General features: G+C 42.8%; 1 protein-coding gene across 3 annotated transcripts in view; it reads left to right on the top strand.

Annotated features, from left to right (window-relative positions):
- MASP1 (MBL associated serine protease 1) overlaps positions 1–20,321 on the top strand; it is a 74,277-nt gene that overhangs the window by 16,573 nt on the left and 37,383 nt on the right. For all 3 annotated transcript variants that reach the window (XM_063620501.1, XM_063620502.1, XM_063620500.1), the window contains exons 3-5: positions 12,618–12,795; positions 14,468–14,599; positions 18,467–18,663. In XM_063620501.1, the coding sequence (XP_063476571.1) occupies positions 12,618–12,795; positions 14,468–14,599; positions 18,467–18,663 (507 nt within the window). The remainder of the gene's footprint in view (positions 1–12,617; positions 12,796–14,467; positions 14,600–18,466; positions 18,664–20,321) is intronic.

Genomic DNA, 20,321 nt, shown 5'->3' with positions numbered 1-20,321 from the left:
CACAGCGGCTCACAATCCTTGAAACTCTGCTGGAAGACACTGGCCCAAGGCGGCCCCTTCTGTCCACTCAGCACCAGCCTCATCACTGCCTTCACCCACGTCCTGGCTATGACACACCTGGAGCCAGGCAGCTTCTGCCACAGAAGAACACAACAACCCTTTGTGTTTCCCATCCTCGGGCTATTTTCCTGTCCTGAACTGTTTGGGGCCCAGCCTCCAAGTTGCTGAAGGGATTTGCATATGAATGAGCTCAGCTCTAGAGTCCCAGAAAGGGTGAGGTGGGGGAGTCTGAGCCATTCTCAGACCAAAGAGAGTGTCAATCCTCCTTGGCTCTCCCTCCCAGACACAATTCCCAGAATCTTCCCTCCCACCCCACCCCCCAGCCCAGCTCCCTCTGAGATGGTGGGCACTGCTGGTTTCCCACCTGCGGGATGCCCGCTTCCCAGGCTCTTGGCAGGACCCCTCCCCTGCCAGCTCTTTCTTCTCCCTCTGCTCATGCTGCCCTTTTCTGTCCAGAGCCCTCTCAAGAATGGGCAATCCTTCCTGGCAGCAGTGGGATTCTCATACTTTTAGGACCTGCCAGCTGTTTCTCTGGCCCCCACCAGCTGTTTCTCAGGCCCCCACATTCTTTCTGGTGCCAAGCATTTGGACGTACACAATACCTGCTTAGGGGCTCACCCAGCTCTGTTAGGAGGTTTTCACCCTGATTAACAAATAAGAACACCATCCTGGGAAGAGCAGTGCACCTGGGCCCCAGTACTGGCTCTGCCGTTGACTGACTTTGAACAAGTCTATTCCCCCACCAGGTATAAACTCAAGGTCTTTTCATGTTCTTTTCAGCTCTGACCTTTGTTCTGGCAGGTGGCTTATCAACTGTGTGATTCCAATTATTGAGCCAAACCTGGCTGTCAGAACATCCTGATGTTGTCTCAGGTCTGCTACTTGTAGGCTATGTGGACTTGGGGGAGTCATGTCACCTCCCTGGACTCAGAACTGTCTCCCTGAAGTGTATTCACTACATGACTGCCATTAGGAGCAAATAAAATAGAGAAGGTAAACGTGCCCTGTCAACTGGAAAGCTCCACATAGAACAAGGAATTATTATCATCATCATTTTTATTACTTTTTTTTTTTTGATGGACTCTCGCTCTGTCACCCAGGCTGGAGTGCAATGGTGCAATCTCTGCTCACTGGAACCTCTGCCTCCCGGGTTCAAGTGATTCTTGAGCCTCAGCCTCCTGAGTAGCTGGGATTACAGGCGCCCACCAGGACTTCCAGCTAATTTTTGTGTTTTTAGTGGAGACAAGGTTTCTCAATGTTGGCCAGGCTGGTCTTGAACTCCTGACCTCATGATTCACTCACCTTGTCCTCCCAAAATGCAAGGATTATAGGCATGGGCCACAGTGCCTGGCTGATTATTATTACTCTTTTTTTATGGCCAAAAGACTTGAGCCAGGACTGGAGCATCAACCTCCAGAACCTCTCATTTGAAGTCAACTTGAGCTTAGATCTTACTTTACGTGGCTTTCAAGAGCTTCTGAAGTGCAGCACACACATGCAAACACATACCAGATGCCTCCTTCGTTTCTAGACCCAGGTTTCTATCTGGTATCAGGTGCCTTTAACCTGCTTCTACTCAGATCGCTGACTGAAATTAAAGCTGCCTGGCGAAGTAGCAGGACTGGGCCATTAACCACTGTCCCAGCAGCTGGGAGTGATGGACTTTCTGTGAAGGTGAGCTCAGGAGTACCAAGCCCGTACAATGAGCAGGAGTCGGCCTGGGGCTGTCAGTGAATCACTGGCCTACCGTTCACGCATCTAGAAAAATCTTTTGAAGCACAGCAAAGAGAGAAATTCCTAGACTTAATGCTATCTTCTTGTGGACAGAAGCCTTTAGAGATCCCTCACTTTGCTCTGATCATCTTTCATAACTAAAGAGTACCCTTTTGATGTCTCTCAGCCCCAGGACTGTTGGAAGTCTTTGTAAAGTGCAAGGAGCCAAACAGCTAATAAGCCACCTGCCAGAGGAGGAGGCTGGGCTGGGAGGTCTCTCTAGGTGCCCTTCCAGCTCTATCAGCCTGGGTTGTGAGTCCTCGCAAAAGGGGAAACCACTGCTGATGGCTTCAGCGAGATTAGGAAAGGAGTGAAATGGAGAAATAGTATCCAGGGACAATCTCAGTTTCTTAATGTTCTCCAAATGCATGAAGTGACCCTTGCCCCACTAGCCGGGAGCCAGAACGTGTCATCTCAGTTGGTGGATGGATCTCAGCAGTCCTGTTTTTCTCGTTGATGTGCTGAGTGCCCAACATATCCTGGGCACTTTTCTGAGTGTTTTATGTATATCACCTCCCATCCTATTTACAACAGTTCTGTGATATAAATATGATTATTTTCACTATTTTACATATGAGAAAAACTATATACAGAGAATATTAGTTTCCTAGGACTTCTGTAATAAATGACCACAAACTAGGTGGCTGTTTAAATTGTTAAATTTCTTAGCAACAGAAATTTGTTCTCACGCAGTTCTGGAGGTGAAAAGTCTGAAATCAAGGTGTCTGCAGGACCATGCTCCCTCTGAGGGCTCCAGGGGAGGATCCTTCCTTGCCTATTCTAGCTTTCTAGAATAGGTAGTCGTAGGCGGGCAGTCTTTGGCACTCCTTGGCTAGTGGCAGCATAACTCTAATCTCTGCCTCTGTCTTCACATGGCTGTCTTCCCTCTGTGTGTGTGTCTGTGTCCAAACTTCCCTCTTCTTATGAGGATACCAGTCATTGGGTTAGGGTCCACTCTAACCCTGTGTAGTGTCATCTTAATTTGATTACATCTGCAAAGACCTATTTCCATATAAGGTCACATGCAGAGAAACAGGGGTTAGGACTTGAGCATGTATTCTAGGGGGACACAATTCACCCTACGGTACAGAGAGTTTAAGTAATTTTTCCAACATCTAATCGTTGGAGAAGATCATATAAAAATGAGGTGCCCGAATAAGTAAGGGGTTGCATCCTAAAGAAACAGAAAACCTAACAAAGTGAAAACAATTCACAATTTGACTCACTCTTGAGAAGTCAAGAAAGGGCACAGATGTTCTTATTGCAACCTTTCTTGAACATCTAAGATCTATCTTTCTTCTCTTTTTCTGTCTCTCTCCTTTTCCCATCCTTTAGGTCTTCATCAACTCTAGACTAAGAAACTCTTCTCTCTTCCCTTAGCCATCCACTTACACCCACTTACTCAATTCTTGGACTTCACAGTCACAAAAACTATCCCCTGACATGAGACCCTCCCTGCCATACACTGCCATATGTGAGTTTTAGGTATTCTGAGTTTCTTGATATTTTCTCAGAATTTTACTTTTCACCTTATTGTTTATGAAGCAAAGATCTCTTTTTCAACTCTGTTGGGACCCAAGGGCTAGAGAAATGAGAGGAGGTGACAGAGTGCGAGGAGTTCCCACACCATGTTCTATGATGAAGGGAAGACACAGGGGGAGGAGAGTGATAGCAGATGAATGACCCTGCACTTCCAGGCTAGTTTAGTTGCCCCTCCTGTGTGCTCCCCTTGTTTGTTGAGTTGAATTAACCGATTTTATACCATGGGGTGGAAGCTAGAGGGAAGCAGCTTGGAGCTCAAGTTTCTTTTTAAATGTAAGAAGAGAGGAAAAAGAAAAATTACCTATAGTTCCACTAACCATTGCTAACAGTTACTCTAATTCCTTCTACTTTTTATTTTCAATGCATACTTTCAACATAGGTATAATTATACCATATATACTATTTTTTCTGCTTTTTCACTTAATGTTGCCTCCTAAGAATATTTCCATATTGCTATAAACTCTCGATTAATGTGATAATTAATGGCTGCCTTGTATTTAGAAGTTAGTACTAATTTAACTATTTCTCTAGAAAAGGATATTTACAGTATTTCTAATATTCTATTATCATATGACTGCTATAAATATCTTTGTTTATAAAAGTTTTTTTCCACATTTGGAATATTTTTCCCTAGGTTATATTCCCAGATATGGAACCAAGAGATAACTTTCAAAGTCAAAGATAATCCAAAACAGCCTGATCTATCTTGGAAGATACTGAGTTTCTCATCCCTGCAGCTGATAGTGAAAAGGTGGTATGATATTTGCTAGGGTGTGGTAAAAAGATAGTAGGTTAGACTAGGTGACTTTTGAGGCACCAGAAACCCATGAGATTGTGGTTCTCCAAATTTCAGTTTACAAACGTCAGCCTATTCTTTGTCCCAAATCACTTTCTTACTTGCTATAAAAGTTATCTATTGCTATATGATAAACCACTCCAACACTTAGTAGCTAAAACAACATCCATTTTGTTTGCTTATGATTCTGTGGCCAGGCATTTGAGCTGGGCCCAATGAGATGGTCTTTTTGCTGGATTAGCCTGAGGTCCTTCATGCAGCTACAGTTGTTCAGAGGCATGTCTGAAGCTGGAAGGTCAAAGATGGCCTCAGTTGCTCCTCTGGTAGCTGATAGTGAATGCCAGTGAATTGGTCTAGACATTTTAATCAGACGGTTTGTCTGCCCTATGTGGCCACTGAGCCCTGGGGCCTCACAGGGCTTCTTCAAACAGTTGCCTCAGGGCAGTATTCCACATGTGGAAGTGTTAAAGAAAAAATTATTCAATGACACTTGTTAAAGTGTGGTAAGGCAGACTTTATTCAGGACAGGGACGAAAAGTATAGGGACCACGGCAATGGGATTTCGCAGGGAGGGAGAGAGATTGGGCTCAATTTTGAGTATAGCATGGGCAAGTGGGGATTTATAGCCAGGAAGCGTGGTGGTGGTCAGTGGATGTTAAATTACTAAGGCGAAACATCAGGGGTAACGGGGGTTCTAGCTAAAATGACCTAACAGGATTCTTGCTGATGACAGGCCAAGACGATCGGACAGCACCTGTGGGGATGGTGGAGGATGAGGATCCCAATTCAATCTCTAGGGTGAAAAGATTTCAGGGATGGGGCGTTCTTGCTACACTGATTCAGTAAAGATTTTGCTAAAACTGAGTTTTACATGGAAGTACACAGATGAGTTGAGGAGACGTTTCAGAAGCCTGACTAAAGTTTGGCTAAGCAAAGAATCTTTGTTAATAGCTACAAGGCCCCTTGAGGCCTAAATTTGGAAATAGTATGCTGTTTTTAACGTATTGTATACTTGTTGTGAAAGCAAGTTAGGCTAGTCAATGAGCAGTGAAGTTACATTGCAGAATTATCTGCGTGCAGAAATGGAAGAGATTATTGTGAATAATTTTTGCAAACAATGCATTATCCTAGGAACAAAATAATTCTTGTCCTTTGCATATGTAAAATGTGCTTTTGCCCCTTCTCTCAAAGTTTTATCCCATTAGCCATTCAGGCTTGAACTCCAGGACCTCATGATCTAAATCAGGTCTAGAGTTAGATGACACACAAAGGTGTAACTCTTGAAGTATATCTCTTCTTGATCTAGAGATCTCTGAACCCAAAAGAAAAGTTATTTGCTCTCCACATGCTCACTATCTCCTTGTCTTGGTGAGAGAAGAATAAGATAACCACAATAGAATTTCCATTGAAAAATGGAAAAAATGAGAGGCATATAGCCATTACTGCTCCACAGTAATTCTGAAATTTAGCCAGGCACATGTTGCCAACTCCAGATACCAAGAATGTTCCTTGATTAGAGCCCAGTTCTGCTTCCTTGGAGTGGTGAGAGTGGATCCCCAGTCCATTGCTCTCTGGGAGTGGTGAGAGTGGCTCTTGCCTCTGATCTTGACTCTGCCTCTGGCTTCTTAGCTTTGTCTTCTGAGACATTCTTTCCCTTCTGTAAGAAATGGCCCATGTTTGTAGCTGAGTAGTCTATTAAGCTCACTTTCTGTACATAGAAACCTGAGACTCAGGAGCCTCTTTTCATTTTGAATTGCCACAGTCATTTCTAGTCCAAGCAGATATAGCTCCCTTAAAATCTTTTTGGGTCTCCAGTGTAGCAGAATATAGTTCACTCCACTAGATGAAAAACATATCCACAACTCTTTTCAAAATAGGCCTTCCTACTTTGAAGGGCATGTCAGGGTGCTACAGAACAATGCTCTTAAGATTCTTAGGTGCCTTGTGGTCTGGCTGATAGGGAGTACTAGGTACTGCCTTAAATCTTCTAGGTCTTAACAAATGATTCTTACAGCCACACCATTGATTTGACATTTACCCTGAAGCCATTTTTGATTTAAAAAAAATTTTTTTTTTTTGAGACAATGTCTTGCCGTGTTGCCCAGGCTGGAGTGCAATGGCATGATCTCAACTCACTGCAACCTCTGCCTCCCAGGTTCAAGCAATTCTTCTGCCTCAACCTCCTGAGTAGCTGGGACTACAGGCACACACCACCACACCCAACTAATTTTTGTATTTTTAGTAGAGATGGGGCCTCACTATGTTGGCCAGGCTGGTCTGAAACTCCTGACCTCGTGATAGACCCACCTCAGCCTCCCAAAGTACTGAGATTACAGGTGTGAGCCACCACACCCGGCCTTAAAATCTTTTACTAGTAGATAGACTGTTTTCCAACCCAGCTAGTTCTGGGCCCTCTGTATTTCTTCTAAGTTCTGCTCACATATTGAAGACTTACTTCTTCCTGAAGTACATTGCCATACACAACCAGAAGTATACACTGACACTTTCAACATTCTGTCTAGAGATCTCCTTAGCCAGATATGCAAGTTCATTACATACAGTCCTTCCTTTCTTTTCTTTTCTCTTTTTCTTTTCTTTTCTCTCTCTCTCTCTTTCTTTCTTTCTTTCTTTCTTTTCTTTCTTTCTTTCTTTTTCATAGACAGAGTCTCGCTCTGTCCTCAGTTGCCCAGGCTGGAGTGTAGTGGCACGATCATGGCTCACTGCAGCTTCAGCCTCCCAAGCTCAAGTGATCCTCCCACCCCAGCCTCCAGGGTAGCTGGGACTACAGGCACATGCCACACCACCACACCTGGCTAATTGTTGTATTTTTTGTAGAGACAGGGTCTTGCTATGATGCCCAGGCTGGTCTTGAACTCCTGGGCTCAAGTGATCCTCTCACCTTGGCCTCCCAAATTTCTGGGATTACAGATATGAGGCATCACACCTAGCCCATTACGTACATTTTTCTACCTTCTAAGTTGCCGCACACAAGTTTTGCCAATTGATTCACCACTACATTACTCAAGTGGTCTGTTTTAGACTCCTATAGCAGTCTCTTCACTGTTTTTCTAGTATTTACTTGCTAGCCAATCCTAAAACTGAAGCCACATATTCTAGTTTTTTGTTACTGCAGCATTCTACTTCTGGTATCAATAACTATTTCAGTCAGACTTCAATCAGGAAAGCAAAGTCTTTATGAGTAATGTGAGATAATGAATATTTATGGGTATTAGAACTCATGTAATTATAGAAGGAGCTGGGCAAGTAAAAGTTAGGAATGGGGAGTTAAAGGATTACAGAAAAGGTTGCCAAGCAGTTCTCTTAAAGCCCTGGCATGGGTGGAAATATTGGCATCTGCAAGGGAATCTGATAAGTCAATTCTACCTAAGGGGCCAAAGTGCAACTATGAAGGGGAGGCTCGTGGAAAAGGGTCTCTGAGAAGCTGTTGGCTGTAAGCAGCTACCACCTCTGTGGTTTCACCTGAAAGTATCTGGTGATAGGCATGGGCCATGTTGGTCATCAGAGCCAGTAGTTATAAAGAAGACCCGGGTGCAGAGTAGAGGAACGTGAGAGCAAGTGAGGATGTATTGGACACATCTACACATTTCTTTCTCTGTATGTGATTATAAAACAACCTTCAGTGAGTAATGACTATTGCCTTTCAAACTTGCACAAATTCCTTTTTTGGCCAACTCTAATCTAGAACTATACAGGGAAAGAAAGTCTGGGGAACATAGCTCCCAGATTAACTAAACTGGCAACAGGGCAATCCAGCATACTCCCTAAATGTCTGCCTAAATTAAGTCTGCAATGCTCCTCAAGTTCCCTGAGCAGATTTCAGAAAGGCTCCAGGAGATAGCTTGGGAACATTGACAAACAAACTCACGAGGCATTTGGGTTATAAGACAGCCTTTGTTTATTTGCCTAATGTCTTAGAGGAGCACTGGCTAGGGAATCAGGATGCTGCAATTGTGGACCTGGATCCACCACTCACTAGATTCATTTATCATGAGATTCATTCACCACTCACTAGATTCACCAGTTGCCTTGCCCAATTTGTTCAAATTATCTGGGCTTCAATTTACTCATCTATAAAAGGAGAGCAATCCCCCCTGGGCTGCTTTCTCTATACATTGCTTTGAGGAGCCAGTTGGTAGATGTCAATGCATTTGTTTAGCTGATGTAATGAATTTATGGACATGCAGAGAGCAGCCATACATAGCGAGAGTAGCTGTCCTTCCATAGAGTAGCTGTCCTTCCCTAGAGTAGCTGTTCTTCCATAGAGTAGCTTTCCATAGAGTAGCTGTTCTTCCATAGAGTAGCTGTCCTTCCACAGAAATTTGGCCAACCCCTGCTGCCCTGCCATAGTTTTGCCTAGCAGGTTTGTGCTGTTTCTGCCGAGGTAGAAAACTCATGGAAACCAAAGCCTCTTGGCTTCTCCTTTTCAAATCTGCCTTCCCAGTTCTCTGTCCTTAACAGAGCCCCTTTCTGATGCCAGGTAATGGGTAGTGGAGAGGAGCAGTTGAGACTTGAATACCCCAAGCCTTCACTATTTCCTCTCCCTACATACTCTACCCACCCCCTACCCTCCATCCATGATTTCTACCTGCCTAAATTCTATTCATGTTTCAGCCTCCGGCTCAAAGATTATTCTCTTCTTCCTAAATGTTTTTTGATTCCCCTCAGCTGGATTCAATCTTGTCCATTCCTTAAGCCCCCAGGGCAGCCCATCTTTGATTGCACTTACCATACCCTGAAAATTCCCCAACACATATACCTTTGAGTACTTATCTTATTCTTCTACCAAGTATCACATTCCTAGAGGCAGGAAACTTGCTTATTGAGCTCGTATAACAAATAAATAATTTTTGGCACCCTTCACATTAAAGTGTAGACAGAACTTAGTACACACATATTTGGTGAATTGAGTTGAAACAAAACAAATTGAGGACATACAGCCACATGTTGGTGTCCTAAATAACAATAGTCTGTAAGGACATAGTTGCCCACAAGAAGAAATAGAAAAATGAAGAGTTTATTATTCGCAGCCACATGGGTCTCCATTATTATCAATGTTTTGTCTTCACTTGATAAGGTCCCTCCATCATGTTGATATGATGATCTCTGAGAGGGGACAGTCCAAATAGAAGCTAGGTCTTAATCTGCCTATACTCAGAGGTAAATGATCTTTATAGAACTCCATATTCCACAGCAGAGGATGCAAATATTAACCAGGACCAGTGACCCCTCTGTTTAGGTTATGACTGGAGCTGTCACTGAGCCACATCCTCTCTAAGAGACAGTCCATGCACCCAAGATAAGGTTTCAAGAGGCCTTTGAGCCAGGAAAATTGTTTGGCCAAGTGTCTGTGTCTTTAGTCATGTACTCTCTGGGTTGGTGGGTTCTTTTCTCTCATCTCAGAATAGTTCCCAAAGCAAAACTGATATCAGAAAATGTTCATGTTATCTCTCCAGCCTTGAGCAAGTCACTTCCCCTCTCTTGACCTCTGTTTCCTATAGAAGGAGGCAGATAGAAATAGCTCTTAAAGGTCCCGCCCAGCTCTGATATTCCAGGACTCTATTCTGAGCTGCAGGCTGAATTCCCAGGGCCCCAGGCTACTGGTCTTCTCTTCTCTGCTTCTAAAAGGATGTATGGCTCGAATTTTCCCATGGGCCTCAGCTGGGTCATGCTTCCTGTTCTCTGGAATACTGTGGCTTTGCAGGTGATAACCATTTATCTGATTTATCTGCCATTATGAAAAGGTCCTTCAGCCCAGACGTTACAAGGAGGGAGGTCATTTATCACAGACCCTCAGTAGTATCTCCCTAATCCAAATGACCAGTGGGTTCACTTGAAAATGTTCATGTCCCAGTCACTGCAGAACCCAAGAGGCATTGGGGATACCAAGTTCCAGAAAGAAGGCTGTGTAGCTGGAACTATTAATGTCCAAGGCATTACTATTCATTATTAACAAATTCAAGTTCATCCACAAGCAGTAATCCTGCATTTGTTAAAACTCCTGCTTACCATCTTCTGGTTGGTTTATATAATATACGACTATGATGATTTTTTAGAACTGTGTTAGACTATGATGGCTACTATGTCCGAATTGGAAAGGAATCTAGAGCTCAGCTAGTCCAAACCCCTGTTTTTACAAATGGATAACTGAGAGCTAGAAAGGAGATGGCCCAAAATGCAGAATACGGCAGTGTCAGGAACAGGACCCAGGACCTCCAACTGCCAGGTTCCTATATATTGTATTACTCCAAAGCAGAGGTCACCAAGATGGTGTGCTCTAGTTCATGCAGTTACTCACAGAAGAATCTCTTTCCCAGGCCCTCATTCTAAATCTATTTAGCTTTTTTTTATTAAGTTCTAGCAAAAGCAGTTTAACTGGTATCTAATTCATAGCATATTAAAAATAAGCAGACAATATTACAGTGAATAGGCTGATAAAAAGACAGGAAATAAAACATGACATAAAGAAGACTTCAGAATTTCAGGGCTTTGTAGTCTGGCAATGTTTAACGCCAGGTCAAGTGACATTATGCAACTCAATATCCTCAAGATTATCACTTTAATGTAGTATCACAATGGTTGACATTCATAACAATGTCCCTGGATCACCAAGAAAGGGTTAGCATGTTTCACTTGAGAAAGTGGGTACTTCTTTAAAGTACTTTTTTTAAAAAAGTGTTACACCAAAAAGAAAATTTTTAGTTATAGTTAGGTAAAGCTTTGGCTATCTGGAAAACTGAGTCAGACAAAATAACACAGCAGCTGGGAGGTTCAAGGAAGTGACATTTCAGCTGTGTGCAGATAGGCACATTCTACAGTAACAAGACTGGTGTGAGTTCGGCTGGTATCTGCAGAGAAGAGGAATAAATAGCAAAGCCATGATCTCATCTTCTGTTTACACTTCAATTCCCAAAGTTAGTGATTAATTGTACTTGTGTTTTGTTGCCAGGGCAAATTGTTTTTCTTTGAAACTCCCACTTATTTTAAATAAATAAACCATTAGTTTCAAAACAGAAGTGTCAAATGTCGAGATATTTCTGACATGCTAAGCTAATGAACAAAACAATGAATTCATTAGAAGCTACTAGAGATAGGCAGCCTTTGAGAACTTTTCTGTAATGACTTTGAAAGGCAGCAGGAATCATTCTTGGTAAGAGATTTTTTTCACGCATCTTGGCTAAAATATTAGTCCAGAGGTTGCAAACACAAATACAACTTAAAAGAATTGGATTAGGTATAAGATAATCGAATAGGTATGTCAAGAATTCATACTCAAATAAGTATACCAACTAGCTATCATACGAAGCTTCCCAAACTCCTGTCTCACATAAAATCAGCTTTAAGCCTCCAGTTTAGGATCTCTGCTTGGATCTCTGAATTCTCACAGGGCCTCTGGCTGTTCCAAAGAAGGGAATTCTTTTAGCAAACAGGCATGTTTTTTGCATCTAAGTCTTAACACAAACATGTACACACAGAGATACACACTCAAACTATTTTTGGATGATTCCAATAAATAGTTTCTGTATTAAGACTGCCTATTAAACATTAGCTTTCATTACCTGACTTTCCTGCTTAAAAGTTTTCAGTGTCTTCCACTTACTCACAGAATTAACGGCATTCAAGGTCAACCATAATTTACTTTCCATGTATCCTTCCAAGTACATCTCCTCCTACAATCCCCACAGACTCCCTGGCTACTCACTGTTCACAGAATGGGGCTTGTACTTTCAGTTCTTGTAAACAAATGTTTATTGGATAACTACTATGTGCCAGGTCCTGTTCCATGCACTGAAGACACATCTATAAAGAAAATGAAGTCCTTCTCTCCTGCAGCTTATATTCTAATATGGATTGTTTGCCTGCTTTAAGTGCATATGCAGTGCTTCTGCTTGTGTGAAAGCATTTGTCACACTGTGTAATACCTGCCTGTGTCTGTGTTCCTCAATCTCAACACTGCTGTTGTGTGCACAGCACTGTGTCTGACTATCTCTCATCACCTCATGCTTTGCTCGGCAGTAGGCACACACTGGGTACTCAATGAATGACTTATATTGTGTACACAGTTTCCATTCTTTGGAAATGTGGTAAGTTCCTGTTGCGCAGAGAATCTGTCTGCGAGGTTATCTAACTTTTTAAAACTTTCATATTGAGTTATTTTTAATAAATAAGCCGCTTGGTTATTGACAGGAACAACAAATATCAAGCTACTTCTAATGGAACTAAATAAGATGAATGAAACTGATCAGATGTCCACATTGAATTAACCTGTAACGCGTCTTTTCTCAAGAATCCTTAACCTCCTTTCTTTGGGTTTCTCAGGCTGACTAGCCTACTCTTGGGTGGCCCCTTCCTTTTTCCTTCTAAAGATAAGGAAATAATCCTAGCTGGGAAACTGCTCATCTTGTTCCCTTTCTCTTTGACCTCAAAGGTAGAAACTGAGGACCAGGTGCTGGCAACCTTCTGTGGCAGGGAGACCACAGACACAGAGCAGACTCCCGGCCAGGAGGTGGTCCTCTCCCCTGGCTCCTTCATGTCCATCACTTTCCGGTCAGATTTCTCAAATGAGGAGCGATTCACAGGCTTTGATGCCCACTACATGGCTGTGGGTAAGTTGGAGAACTGACTCATCCTCAGGTCTCTCTCTCTCTCTCTCCGAAGATGAAAACTGCCTTGTGACCTCCTCTCCTTTACGATGGAAATCTGTGTGTGCACCACATAGATTTTACCATTAATGTCTTACTGCATTTGCTCTATCACATATCTATCCATCTATCTTCCCTCTATCAATCCAGCAATTCATCTTTTACAAAGTGTTTTAATATAAATTGCAGACATCAGTATACTTCTTCCTAAATAATTCAGCATGCATATATTTTGCTAGAGTTTCATATTTGTTCACAGTATTTTTTCTTTTTGTGTAAAATTGACATAAAATGAAATATACATATCTCATGTATACATTTGTTGAATTTTGAAAAATCTGTATTTGTGTGTAACCCAAACCTCTAACAAGACATTCAACTTTACCACCAGCCCAGAGGGTTCCTTTGTGTCCCTGCCGGGTCAATCTCTGCTCCCACTTCCCTTAGAGGAAACAACTGTTTTGATTTTTTTTCTCCTATAGATTAGTTCTTGCCTCTTCTAAAACTTCATTTAAATGAAAACATAGAGTATATATTTTGGGGGTGAGGATTCCTTTACTCAGCATAATGTTTTTGAAGTTAATTCATGTGTCGCATGCATCAGTAATTTGCTCCTTTTCCCAGCAGAGTAATTTTCCATTGTATGAATATACTAAAGTATGTTTACTCATTCTCTCGTTGATGGCTACTTGGGATCTACCCACTTTTTGGCTCTCACTAATAAAGTTTTTATGAACCTTCTTGTGCAAGTCTTGCAAACATATGTTTTCAATTCTACTGAGTAAATATATAAGAGAAGAATTGCTGGGTCATAGGATAGGTATATGTTTAGCTTTATGAGACATTGCCAGACCTTTTCCAAAGCAAATGTAACATTTTTTATCTGTCCACCAATGTATGAGAGTTCTGGCTGCTCCACATCTAAACTAACATTAGATGTTGCCAAATTTTAAAAATTTTAATCACTCTAGTGGGTATGTAGTGGTACCTCATTGTGGTTTAAATTGCATTCCCTTAATGACTAGCAATGTTGAACATCTTTTCACGTGCTTGTTGGCCATTTGTTTATCCCTTCTAGGGAAATGTACATTCAAATGCCTAGGACAGGGCTTGACCCACATTAGGGGCAGAAAGAAAGAAAGAGGTAGCATGAGGTAGAAGTTAAGAGCACAAGCTCCGTACCCAGCTTGTCTGTATTTAAATCTCTGGTCTGCCACTTACTATCTGTGTGATTCTAAGTTCGTTAATGCCTCTATGTCTCCATTTCATCCTCCACAGAATGTGAATAGTAACAGAATGCATAGTAACAAATGTGTAATGCTTCCTGAGGTGGTTGTCTCACACACAGTTATTATTATAACTGTTAGAGGATAGTGGTCCCACCAGAAGTCAAGTTACCTGGGTTTGAACTTGGCTCTTTGTGACCTTGGGTAAGTTGCCTAACCTCTCTGAGTTCCAGTTTCCTAGTCTGTAAAGTGAAGATAATAGCTACCTCTGGGCTGTATGTGAGGATTAAATGAGAGAATGCATGAATCTCCTAACATAGTGAGTGGCCCATATCAAGTGCTCTATAAATGTTGGCTGTAGTTTTCATCATCATGCATGTATTGACGGAGAGGCTTTACCTGCCCTACAGATGTGGACGAGTGCAAGGAGAGGGAGGATGAGGAGCTGTCCTGTGACCACTACTGCCACAACTACATTGGCGGCTACTACTGCTCCTGCCGCTTCGGCTACATCCTCCACACAGACAACAGGACCTGCCGAGGTAGAGTCTACCAATGATTCTGTGCATTGCCCTTATTAGGCCACATCCTCAATAACATTAGGTGAGGCTCAGAGAAAGACAGATATGCAATAGGAACAAGTAAAAGTGAAGTCAATGATGCACCTCAGACACCACATGGATGAAGATGCAGAAATGCCCACCCAGCCTGGAAACCTGATCTTGGGTTCCCAAAGGAGAGAAGCTCTAGACTATTTGGCCATCTTTCTTTCTCGGCGGCATTTTTGCTATATAGGTTGCTGTCTCCTATCCTATTGTAGGCAATTGGTCTGGTCAAGTTAGGGGAAAACTTGGGTTTCCCAGTTCTTTCTCTTTGAGCCATGAATTATGCTTTACCCAGCAAACCCCTTTCTCTTCTTTTCCATGGCCCCTAAGTTCCTCTACAATAGAGAGACCTCAGTCCAAAGGAAAGAAGAGAGAGAGGAAACAGGCAAACAGAAACAGCCAGAAAACTTCCCATTCCTTCTATCTATCTTTGTTTTCATCTATCAATGTACCTACTATGCTATAGTCTCGTGCTTAGGGAGGGATGGAGAAATGGAAGGGTTTAGCCACTTTCTAGGAGGAGCTCTTGGGCTAGTGGGGTAATGGGCATGTAAGCAAATGGTGAAGTGTCTTATGGTCTCTATTTTAACATTAATGTTTCCGTTACATTTATGTAATGGAAGTATGGACATAGCACAATCAGACCTGTGCAGGCAAACGCTTCCCAGAGTTGTGACCCTTGACAGAGATGAAAGAATAAGGAGAAGAAGGGTCTTCCAGGCAGAGAGAAGAGCTTCTGCAAACAGTCAGAGGTGTGATAGAACTTCAAATGTTTCAGGGAACAGCCAGTAGCTTAGTGTGGTCCAGGATAAGCATCTGTGCTTGAAATCTCACTTGGAAGCTGAGTGAGGAATCACTGGAGGAGGGCAAGTCTGGAGACAAGTTTTTTTTCTTCCTCCTTCAAAAGCTGTTATTTGCTTCTGAATAAAACCCTATATAACACATCAGTATAAAGCAATCTAAAACCAAAAGAACAGGCACGTGCAGGATTTTTCTTAAAGAGTATATGGTTTCTATATTTTTATTCGGTTAAGTTTTCACTGAGTATCTACTACGTGTTCAGTACAGTCAGGGCCACGAACACTTAGGGCAGAGCAAGGTCTCACTCATTTTCTTCATTTTCACCCATCACCAGTAGCTTTTTTAAATATCATTTTCCTAAGGCCCCCCTCCCCCATGAAATTTTAATACCACAGATAGACTATATATATCTGTTTATGTACTGTAGGTCCATCTGTGTATTGTGCATTTAAAAAGCAAGACCTTCCCCACCAACAAAGAATTTTAGCTTTCTTGAGGGCAAGATCGCCCCCATGAGAATGCTTGGGGTAACAAATGAGAACAATCAGGAACTCAGGAGACTTCTATCTTCAGCTTGTGCTGCAGCTCATAGCTGTGAAACTTTAAGTTAGTCATGACCCCTTTTTCAGAACCACAGTTTTCTCATTTGCAAATAAGCAGAATGAATAAGGGCGTAGAAACTTTGACATCCCAGATCTAGGATGAACTGGCCCAAGGGTAAAGACTTAGTGACAAATAAAGGTTCCTTAGCAGGGCTAAAGTCAGGTCTAGGTTCCCAGGACAGTGGATTCTCGCGTGCAGTAAATGCAGTGGGGAACGAAGCACAATTCCTGCACTCACAGAATCTACAGTCTAGTGGGAGCAAGAAAATCAGCATAGGGAGCTGTTAAAAGAAAAACTTCAGACAAATTAAATTTAACAGAGTTTAACTGAGCAAAGAACAATTTGAGAATCCTCCCCTCCACCCACCCTACCACCACCAGAATATGTTCAGAGCAACTTCAGGGTTTGCTCATGCTGGATAATATTTATAGGAAGTAGAAGGAAAGTGATGGACAGCAAATGGAAGTCAGGTACAGAAACAGCCAAATTACTTACAGCTTGGTATTTGCCTTGTTTGAACATAGTTTGAGCAGATGGCCACCCGTGACTGGCCAAAACTCTGTGATTGGTACTGTTAACTTAAAAATCAAGATTACAAATCTGTAAGTTTAGAAAAAGAGAGGAGATTTTATTCCTTATGAAGGGTTACAGCAGGTGGCCGTCTTCATAGTCTGGGAAGCACCGCCTCCAGCCAAGACCAGAGACAGGCACTTAAAAGGAGGAGGGGTTGAGATAGGAGCTTTATGCTGAACAGGTTGGCTAAACATACATATTCAACAGGTTATAGGAGGAGCTATGAATATTCCTAAGAGTGGTCCTGACACATGCATATTGAACAAACATAAATGCAACATAGGACCCATGTTCACTTTGGGATGGAGACTTCACATTAAATGTATTACAGTTAGGGTCCAAACGTCTTTTCAGGACAGGAGACATTCAGGTGTGCAGCCTCTGTAAACTGGCGAGAGCCAGGCCATGGTCAGAAGTCTCTTATCAAGAGAAAGTGACTGAAATCGATGTCTTGTCCATTCAAAGCTGTAGTTATGGCTGGTGGAACAGGGTGGGGATCAGCCAGTCAGCATCTGGTAGAGCTGAAAATTGTTTTCATATCACTTATCACAAGGCCAGTACTTGTTCAGCTGCTGGAGAAAAAGAAAAACTTTGTTGCATCGTTAGAACACAGTTTATGCTTTCAGTGTAGGGATGCGTGACTTAACCCTTGCCTGGCATGGCCTTAGTCCCTTCATCATTTATAATTTGGTATTTTATTGCCACAAGGAGTCTGTTTTCTCACTCTCATGATCTCTATTTAACATTAATGTTGGTCGGTTGTTGGGTCCAAACTGCAGAGAAAAGGGGACATAGAAGGAGTGTCTAACCTACCACTCCATCACGGCCAGGAATTCCATTTTAAGGTTTTTCTGGAGATCCTTTTTCCACAGGTGGCCCATTAGGTCAGTGGAGGGCTTAGGATTTTATTTTTAGTTTACAATAGAAGAGTAGATCACAGTCTACTTAAAAATCCAATTAGGTTACAGTTCACCGTGTATGCAGAACCCTTCAGGCTGAATTTAAAATATGTAAGGAGGCTGGGCAAGGTGGCTCACACCTGTAATCTCAGCACTTTGGGAGGCCAAGGCAGGCAGATGGCTTGAGTCTAGGAATTTGAGATCAGCCTAGGCAACATAGCAAGACCCCATCTCTACAAAAACTTCAAAAATCAGCCAGGTGTTGTGGCATGTGACTGTAGTCCCAGCTATTCAGGAGCCTGAGGTGGGAGGATCACTGGGAGAAGGTGAAGGTGGAGGCGGAGGCGGAGGTTGCAGTGGGCCGAGATGGCACCACTGCACTCCAACCTAGGTGACATAGTGAGGTCCTGTCTCAATAAAATAAAATAATAAGTAAGAAGGAAGCTTAAGGCTACATTTAGTTGAACAGAGTGAATAGCACTATAAAGAAAAACAAAATAAAGACAAGGGCTAGACAGTGAGGGTGTGTGTCAAGGGCCTGTAGGAGATGAGGGATCTCCTGAAGTTCTGGGTGCAGGGAGGACACCATCACAGAGGTCCAGGCATCCCCCTGACCACTCCATCTCAAAACCCTTCCCTCTCAGATCCCTCTCCCTGACCCCCATACCAGAGGATCTGATGAGAAGGCTCTTCACACAGGGTAAACAGCCCTGGACAGACAATTAGAAAATCTGTGCTTGAATCTCAACTTGGTAAATTACTAGACATGCGACCTTGAGCTTCATTTTTCCCACCTGTAAAATGGCGATGCCGATACCTTCCCTGTCTACTGCTTGGGACCATTGGGAAAATCATATAATAACAGATAAGCAAGGCTTGCTATGGCCATGGTTGCGATGCGCCATTTTCTCTATTATGTTTCCAACAGTGGAGTGCAGTGACAACCTCTTCACTCAAAGGACTGGGGTGATCACCAGCCCTGACTTCCCAAACCCTTACCCCAAGAGCTCTGAATGCCTCTATACCATCGAGCTGGAGGAGGGTTTCATGGTCAACCTGCAGTTTGAAGACATATTTGACATCGAGGACCATCCTGAGGTGCCCTGCCCGTATGACTACATCAAGGTGAGCCTGCAATGAACACTTGTCCTGGAGATGCTGGAAAATCTTGGCTGAGTTGGGAAAATTGGTATTGCGGAACCTTCACCTTCTTCTCCCAGGATAGAGAGCCTAGCAGCTAGTTTCTCAAAAAGGCATTATTTAAAATAATATCTACCATCTTAATTAGATCTATTCCAGGAATCTCTGATCTGAAATGACCCCGCTGGCCACTAGGGTGGCTTGAGGGGGAGAGTCGGAAGGTGAATCTGCATTTTAGAAAAGTCTCTTGCGGGCATGCCCAGCCTCACGAACACGAATCCCACGCCGTCACATAGGGCCCTGTGCACAGAAGGGCCTCATGCTTGGTTTAATACACATACGGAACTATTTTTCTTCTGTTTATTTTTTTAACCTACTACCAGGGCAAAGAAAAATGTATGAAAATTTTAATTTGTTTTAAATAAGGGGCTCCGTATTTTCATTTTGCCCCAGACCTCACAAATTATGCTGCTGGGCCCACTTGCGGGAAGAGGCTATGTCAAAGGCAAATAAAGACGGAACAAACACCACAGGCAAATAACTACTCAATTTGTGGTTATTTCAATATTATAATTAAGAAGGAATGGCAACCTGAATTTGAGCCATGGCTGGGATAATGGGGGAGATATTTCTGAGATATGTGGAAAGTAAAACCAGCAATTCTTACAGAGTGATCAGACAAGACATCCAAGTAGAGCTGAATATTAGGGTCTAGCTCAGAAGAGACCCTGAGCTGGGGATAAAGATGGGTGCCATGAAATGTTCAAAGAGGTGCTGATTTAAACTGTGGAAATGGCGTGATGTCCTAGGAAACAAAAAAATGGAAGCTAGAACATAATAGATTATGAGACCTAGACGGAGGAAGAGGAACCCACAAAAGAGGTCAGAAAGAGCCAGAAAATGAGACTGCCCAGGAGAAAGCTGTCAACAGTGAGAGAGGCAGAAAAGCCTGAGAGGACACTGAAGAAAACTCTAGAACTTAGAGCCTGGGCTGTCCCCTACTTGTGTACAGAGGCTAAGAGGCAGCTTGGCTACAGGGGGATAGCAGGAAGCATAGGCCACGGGTTTTCTGTTTTGCTGTGTTAGCAAACTACCACAAACATAACAGCTTAAAACAATGCCAATTTCTTATCCCAGCATTGTGTCGGTCAGAAGTCCCAGTGAGCACAATGGGGTTCTTTGTTCAGGGTCTCATGAGACTGAAATCAAGGTGTCAGCTGATGGAGCTCTTATCTAGAGGCTCTGGAGAAGAATCAACTTCCAGGATCATTTAAGTTGTTGGCAGAATTCAGTTTCTTGCAGATGTAAGACTAAAATCCCCTTCTTCTTCCTGGCTGTCAGCCAATGGTGGCTCTCAGCTCTAGAAGTTGTGCTCAGATACTTTTACATTGGCCGCTGCCATCAGAGACGGTCCCTTCCATCAAATTCCTACTACACTTCAAATCTCCCTGACTTCTGCTGCTGCTACCAGCAGGAGGAAACTGTGTTGAATGGGCTCGTGTGATTGGGTTAGGCCCACCCAGATAATCTCCCTCACTTTAGGTCAACTAATGAATAACTTTAATACATCTGCAAAATCCCTTTTGCCATTTAACATAACATCATCACAAAGTAGCCCCAGGGGTGAAGGTCAGGAGGACCAC

This window comes from Symphalangus syndactylus, chromosome 17 (genome assembly GCF_028878055.3).
Source record: "Symphalangus syndactylus isolate Jambi chromosome 17, NHGRI_mSymSyn1-v2.1_pri, whole genome shotgun sequence".
Classification (NCBI taxonomy): domain Eukaryota; kingdom Metazoa; phylum Chordata; class Mammalia; order Primates; family Hylobatidae; genus Symphalangus; species Symphalangus syndactylus.
This window is presented reverse-complemented; position numbering and strand designations above follow the sequence as displayed.